This window comes from Sinocyclocheilus rhinocerous, unplaced genomic scaffold, assembly GCF_001515625.1.
Source record: "Sinocyclocheilus rhinocerous isolate Xijiao unplaced genomic scaffold, SAMN03320098_v1.1 scaffold1155, whole genome shotgun sequence".
Classification (NCBI taxonomy): domain Eukaryota; kingdom Metazoa; phylum Chordata; class Actinopteri; order Cypriniformes; family Cyprinidae; genus Sinocyclocheilus; species Sinocyclocheilus rhinocerous.
The window spans coordinates 949599-957487 of NW_015629044.1; the positions used below are offsets into that span (position 1 = coordinate 949599).

Below are 7889 nucleotides of genomic sequence, written 5' to 3' on the forward strand. Positions count from 1 at the left end.
CCCTCCCGCCGTTCCTCACTTTATCCCCCGGCCTCTGCTCACTGTAGGCCGCCGTTTGTGACGCTGTTTCGTTGTGGAAGCGAAACTACTTTGTTTGGTCTTCCAAAAGAGGACACGACTACAAATCAGTGGTTAAGTTGTATTTACAACACTGTTCCAGAACAGTTTAACCCAAATATTCAGATGTGTGCAGCGCATTTTATGGAGGACTGTTTCCTGATCCTGGGAGAGTAGACTACAATGCCGGCAGTTCTGACTCACATTCTGTAAGTACGTTTTCATTTAAAGGATTTGCCACTGATGATTCAAACGTGAGTTTTGGGCAGTGTGGATTAACGTTAGCACTTGTTGATTTCTCTGATCACAAATGCAGACATGGGCAGCGTGTAAAAAGACAGTATAAGTCATTATAATCCGTAATTATGTCCCCACTGGATGCAACAAATGCTTCGTTTGTAATGGGTTTTAATGTTTATGTCTCGTCGCTCCGGCCGGACACTGCATCAACAGTATGTGAGGGGCGTAACATTTCCGTCTCACGCTTGAGGTATTCGGCCAATCACAACGCACTGGATAGCTGGCCAATCAAAGCACACCTCGCTTTTTCAGACCGATGAGCTTTGTAAAAATCGACGCGTTTCAAAAAGGCGGGGCATAGAGGAGAAACAATAATGTATAGTATGTGGAAAATAATGTGGTTTTTTTTACTTTAAACCGCATAAACATTTCATTACACCAAATACACAAAATAATGTTTTTATTTAGCAACATCTGACCCCTTTAAAGAAGTCTCTTAAGCTCCCCCAAGGCTGCATTAATTCACAAATACAGTTTAAAGAAAAAAGAAATATGGTGATTGGTATCATTACAATTTACCGTTTTCTATTACAATATTTTTATGCTTGATGTGCATAAAACAACAAATTCATTTTCAGTCTGGAGCCCTCCAATGCTTTAAGGTTTTACTTTACCAATACTGACAAAACATTACATGCAACCACAAGCCACCCAAAAACCCAACCCGTTAACCACCAACAGAAAAATTAGGGACCCCTGAAATAAAAAGGTTCTCACTATTGGTGCGGTGACACTCACTTTGCCGTCTCCTTTAGGATTAAGGTAGACGACGTAGTGGCCCCCGTGGTTGTCTCCGCTGTGCACCAACACGGCGTGGAGAATGTAGTTGGCCGGGTCTTTCACGTCTGGCTTCTGCAGAAACTCATCCAAAGGTAACTGCTCTGGGAATTCAAACCTGCGGGGCAAAACATCAAGTATCAGGCTCAACCAACATCATGAGTGAAAGAGAGCAAGAGATTATGCCAGAAAGATAATAGGAAAGAGTGCATCTTAAAGTGCAGCCTCCAGTCCATATTCAAGTAAGTTTTCAGTCGACAAACATCATTTAGATGAGTCACTCTAACAAAGATATTTTAAGAGAGTAATCTGCATCTATGCAGGACACGCATTTATTCTGACCACCCATAAATCACAATGCTTATTTCACAGAAATGATTCCAAAAGTATAAGTATCAGTGTCACTCAATTCATCACAAACTCTTCAATTACAGTGACATTTTTAATGTAACAGTAGATATAGTACACAGAGATTAAAAATTTTTACACCTACAACACATTGAAAAGACAAAAAAAGAAAAGTTGATACCTGTCATTTATCTTAATATTTTGGTCAGTCTGAGGGTCGTACATGAACCTCATGAGCTGTAGGTGCAGGATAGGAGGGAAGGTCAGGAACTTTACACCCTTCTCTGCATCCTGGAAGACACATGAACAATAAATAGTCAAAACTCTAGTAAAATGGACGAAAATTACAAAAATTAAAATATGGATGAGCCATAAGAAGCCGCGGTCACATCAGCAAGACTTTAACAAATTTTTAAGTAGGTCCATTGTACACTGTCAATTAGGGTTGGGCGATGTCTACAAATTTGGCATCGGACGATGTCTACAATGAATGGACGATGACATCGGCAGGGGCGGGGTCGAGCGGGCGGGGGGCTGTGCCCGAAACGTGAATTATAAGGGAAAACAACTAACGATTCCTAACACCGTGTCTACACCAGACGCGAGCGGTGCGGCTCGACAAAATACTATAGAACCACTGATCTATAATAGAGATTAGAGGTTGACCGATTCATCGGTTTTGCCGATAGTTGATTGGCGGAACTATCGGTTATCGGCAAAAATCAATGCCGATAGTTTTCCGGGTTGCGTCGGTTGCTGGAGTGGCCGAGAAGGGTCCGCTGCCATTATACAGTACAAGAGCGGCCTCTAGAGGTGGAAATCACTAACAGCACCTGTTGTTTGTTTTGACACTGCAGCGGGAAACTTCAAACTCAAAAGAAAATCCTGCCGCGGAACAGAGCGCCATTCACATAGTTTTCCATTAAATTACATTATATTTGTCCCAAATCATTGTTAATGTACGTAATGACTTCACCCTAGGCTATGAATTATGTATTGTGCTCTTTCTGTGGCTCTAATACAGTCTTTATGCTTCATATAGAGAGCTGTAATACAGATCGCACTTTCTCTTTGCTCTGTTTTTTTTAAACACCGAACTTCAAACTCATTTATGCCACATTGTTCATTCTTGAAGCAAACTTATGTCCGTTTGGTGATTAAATAAACAGTTTTAGACCGCAGCTGGAATTGAAAGTGACGCGTCTGGTGTGTGACTTTTCCGAGAACGCATCGCAGGGCTCTACAGTGTGACATTTGCGACTGAAAACTACTGCGTGCGACTATGAAAACATGTTTAGGAGCACCAGTGCGACTGACCAGATCTTCATCATACTTGTGATTGTGATCGCTGAGGGGAGCTTCAAAGGTTTCTACGTGTTTTTGCAGCGTTGAGTAATGTATCACAGACATATCTCATGAATCTTTTCATAAGCAAAGTGTAGACAGGGTGTAAATAAGAGATTCATTGCGCAGTGTAGAGAGCTTCGTTGATTATAAATGTGAGCTCGCGATGAGCTAAGATGAGTGACAGCTTTTGATGATTTTTAAGGGAGTTTGTAAATGTGATACTGATTTAATACAACAGTTAAATAGACAAGAAGTTAATATTAAGTGACTTACATTGTCTGACTATAACACTATTGTCTGATTTTGCTCTACTTCGTCGTCGAAAATAGTTTCAAACAAAGTCACAGCTCAGCCACTGCGCATCACCATTCAAACACAGCGGTGTTTCGTTTATGAATGAACTGCGTTTTTAAACTATCGGTTGATTAATCGGTATCGGCCAGTGTGGTCCAACCTAGATATCGGTATCGGTAAAATCCACTATCGGTCGACCTCTAATAGAGATTCATAGATCAGTCAAGAGAACTCATTATAATCAGTAATGCTGTCTACACTGGATGCGGCGCGGCGCTGCGTGGCCCGACAAATCCCCCGAAAGTAAACTGCTGCCGCTTTCTATTTATGATGTGCTGACACAAATTTCTAAAGATTTTCAACGGTCGCTTTGTCACGTCCAGTGTAGACAGTCTTTAGCTGACGCGTCCGGTGTAGACACGGTGTCAGGAGAGATGACGGAGGACGATGGCGAATGACTTGCAGATCCTCAGTACCACTGACAAACATATAATCTTGTAAAATGTGTGGCAAGTACTCCCGCTCCATAATAGTATAAACAGTACGTGCGATCGCGAATCTCGAAAGTAAAACTAAAAAGCGATCGTGCATTCAAAAGGGGGGAGATCGGATAAATGTCTGAAAATACACCTACAAGCCACTTTTGTGTTCTTCTGTGCTACCTCTGTACAAATTAATTTTAATACTGATTTCATTTGATTAGTAACTTATTCTTCTTATTCTACTTGTTCTTATTATATGGTTTTATATAGAATTTTTTAAAAGCTTATAAAATATATATATTTTTAAATTTGACATAAAAGATTACATACTTTTAATAAAGATAGAAAAATGCCATTACAAAGGTAAAAACAAAATTCTACTGTAAATCACTTTAGAGTCAAATATCACCTCGTAATGGGAAGGCTATTTTTTATCATCAAATTTTGGTGCACAAGCGCTCCTAAAAAGAAAAATAAGCGTAGAGCCCTGCATCGCTGCGCTTTTGTCCAGTGTGTGACTTGCGTATTTTTTTTAAAATTTTGATTAGATAATCATGCAGTGTTCTAAAATAGAAGCAAATAAAGTGTGAGAGTACACATACAATATCAATAACATATGTATGTAATTTTAATGCTATGGCCTTGTGATGCCGGCTCAACATCGTGATGTCTATCAGCCATCGGCGATGGACGATGGCATCGTCTATCGGCCCAACTCTACTGTCAATGGGGTATCGATGCACCACTTAGATGTCAATTTATATTGCTGCTTTATATTGGCGATGGACGATGGCATCATCTATCAGCACAACCCTACTGTCAATGGGGTATCGATGCACCACTTAGATGTCAATTTATATTGCTGCTTTATATTGGCGATGGAATCGTCTATCGGCCCAACCCTACTGTCCATGGGGTATTGATGCACCACTTAGATGTCAATTTATATTGCTGCTTTATATTTTGTAAACACTGCATATTTCCATGTTAGAAGTTGTGCAATCCACATTGGGAAATTTTTGCCTTGTGTCCCTCACATGAAATACCAGATTCTTTTGAGATGACTGCATTTCGCTGTACAAAGGTAAATGTGACCACACTTTTAGGGTTAGCATTGGAGGGTGATGTATGCAAACCCCTCACCTGTAGACCATGCTCCCCTGCATCGTATTTGTTATCCCCATCCAGCTGTTCCACTGCCACATAATCCTTGAATGACTCAAAGACTGCAGGGCAGAGAAGGTGCGTTAGTAACACACCCCAACACAAGTACATCCGAGACGGTGTAAGTGCTACACAATATTATGAAATGGCATCTGAAACAGTCTGAGCTGAATTTGCCAATTTTGTCTTGGAACTCAGTTGCAAGATGTCGGAAAATTCATACATTTATAGACCACAATACAAGAAAGGCCTTTCCGGAACAGAAGGGAGGACAGCAAGACAGAAGATCAGAGAAAGCCACACTTACTGTTTTTCTTTCCTTTAATGCTGAGTTGGATGTCGTAGTAATCCTCTATTCTTTCTGACCGATAGTCCACATGCTTACACTGGATGTAGGACTGAAATGGAGAAAACACCCAAATGTGGTGAGGCTGAATAAATGAATCAGATATAGAGCGAAACCACAGAGAGAGTCCCGGTGACTTACCACCATCTTCCCTCGGAAGAGCTTTGGGATTGTGCCCTCCACACAAGTTCCTTTCATCTTGTTCTCCACATTGTCCAACAGCTAAAAATTGGCAAAAATCACACAATGGTTGGACCCAAATCACGTTCATTCATTCTGACATGATTAATCCCTCAATTGATCAATAAGATAAAAGAGAAGGATCCAAAGAGACCCATGGAGATCAGGCTACTCACCACTCGGCACAGTTCCTGTACATCATGCTGCATGAAACTGTCTAGAGTCTCCCATCTGAGGAAACAGACACACACTTATTTATTGCTTACACTGTTTTAGAAGTTATTAAAAGGCTGATAAATTCTCTATAGATTCCCACCAGTAAGAAGTGGAATCAAGAAATAAAAAAGCATGTTGTTTTGGATTTTACAAGAAATAAAATGAATATGTTCACTTAAAAGTTCATGGCCAGGGCACTCAAAGTTAAGCCAAAAACCTAAAAAGCCTTTATTGCATCTTGGCTAGAATAATTAGAAACATGTACAAATAGCACACTTAACTGGAAAGAAAATCAGGGATTAAATGGATTTGGAATTCAGAAAAATTAGCAAGAACATCCACTACTGAGCATAAAAGACAAAGACATGCAAAGAAAATGACAAAGAAAAACATGAAACTCGCACTTCACATTTTGCTCAAGAATGTCAACTGGCAGACGTGTCGTATGTCAGTGCCTGATTCATAGTCCTTGTAAACTGAGCATTCAAAACAAAACCTACCCAAAAGACTTAGTCAGCTTCTTTGTCCCAACAGGCTTATCACTGTGTTGGAGCTCATAGAACACCCTCTGCAGGGCGAGGGGAACACTTTTAGAGGAATCATCTCCCTCAGTAGGCATCATATAAACCGCCTAGAAAGAAAAAAACAAAGCAAGTTCTCTGTCAAATGCACAGCATCAACCTGTACTTTCCTTCTGAACACAATTATATATTATATAATGAACAACATGCAATAAAACATCAATATTAAAATAATAATGCATGCATGTTTTCAAATAAATGCTGTTCTTATGAACTTTATATTTATTAAAGAACCTGAAAAAATTTATTTACAAAGATAACCTTGAGCACCAAATCAACATATTACAATGACTTCTGAGGGATCATATGACACTGAAGACTTTTAACTGATTGATCAAATAACTACAGACTTGGTAAGCAAAGGAGACTTCTTTCAGAACCATTTTTAAAACAATCTTACTGACCCCAAACTTTTGAATAGTAGTCAGGGCTCGCAAAATTTCAAAATCCCTGGTAGCCCTTCGGGCAGGCATTCTTCAGGTTTTGGTAGCCCAAAATGAATTTAACTAGCCCGAATAAAAAAAAAAAAAGACATCGGCTGAACTTTACTGTGGACAAATCAGCATGATCAGCAAAAACTAGTAGCATATAGGGATGTAACGATTCACTAAACTTACGATGCGATAAAATTCACGATACAGATTACACCAGGGATCCTCAAATCTGGCCCACGTGATCCACTTTCCTGCAGAGTTTAGCTCTAACCCTAATCAAACACACCTGAGCATGCTAATCAATGTCTTCAGGATCATTAGAAAATCACAGGTAGGCGAGTTTGATCAGGGTTGGAGCTAAACTCTGCAGCGCATTGGCCCTTTTATTATTTCAGACAAAATGCTGCATATTTCTTTGTGAAATTGAAATTTTAAATAAAACTAACTTGAAATTTTAAAACGAATCCCAAATCAAATAAATTATACAACTAAAAGAATTCTCTTCATATAAACAAAGGCGTTGCCTGTGCTCTATTTAAAATCAGATGCAACCAGTGCATTTGAATTACTATACAAAAAAGATTTTAAATACATGTTATTTGGATTGTATAATTTCAAAATTTGAAGAAAAAACAATGATTTGATTTTAGCTTTGTGAATGAGACGCAAATGTCACTCTCTGACAGCAGGTGGCACTATTGGAACAGCAGGTATTTATAGGCTGCTGCCCCTTTAAGACCGAATGCACAGATCTGATATAATGATGCACAGGAGATTTCTTTCTCCACTGTTTACGTTCACTTAAGACATAACCGACAGCGTTTATGAGAATACTTGCAGAGACAATTATTTTGAGATAATTTTGTGTGTATGTGTTCATTCAGAAGCAAGGATACGTGAAAGAGGAATCAATTCTGTGCGCGCGCATTGTCTGAAACGCGGCTCCCTGTGCGCACTTTGAATGAGTGCACGCAGAAACCAGCGTGCTAGCTCCGAACGCGCGCGAATGTTTTAAAACGCTTGAATGTTTAAATCGGCAAGACTTAGAATAGGGCTGGGCGATATAGCTAAAAAATTTATCAACGATATAATGTTTCATATCGTTCGGTATCGATAATTATTGACGTTTTTTATAACCTTTTTTAAAACAAAAAGCAATAGAATTTTTTTTTTTTTATTTAACCACTGTATTTATTATTAACACAATTTACTGATAAACAACAAATATTTTTTGTTTTAATCAAACAATAAAAATTAAACAAATATCTAATTTCTAATGTTTTAAATGCAGATTAAATAGGTCTTTATTGTATAGGTCTAATTGTCTCCCGAGGCCACAGGAGGGCGCAATGAGCAAAATAAT

General features: G+C 39.1%; 1 protein-coding gene across 5 annotated transcripts in view; it reads right to left on the minus strand.

Moving 5' to 3' along the window:
• Positions 1-7889, minus strand: part of usp7 (ubiquitin specific peptidase 7 (herpes virus-associated)) — a 30526-nt gene that overhangs the window by 14573 nt on the left and 8064 nt on the right. For 4 of the 5 annotated variants that reach the window (XM_016550404.1, XM_016550407.1, XM_016550403.1 and 1 more), the window contains 7 exons: positions 6012-6142; positions 5472-5526; positions 5257-5337; positions 5077-5167; positions 4749-4831; positions 1664-1773; positions 1075-1252 (listed from right to left, as the gene is read on the minus strand). In XM_016550404.1, coding sequence (XP_016405890.1) covers positions 1075-1252; positions 1664-1773; positions 4749-4831; positions 5077-5167; positions 5257-5337; positions 5472-5526; positions 6012-6142 — 729 coding nt within the window. The remainder of the gene's footprint in view (positions 1-1074; positions 1253-1663; positions 1774-4748; positions 4832-5076; positions 5168-5256; positions 5338-5471; positions 5527-6011; positions 6143-7889) is intronic. The other variant, XM_016550405.1, reaches the window with a different exon arrangement.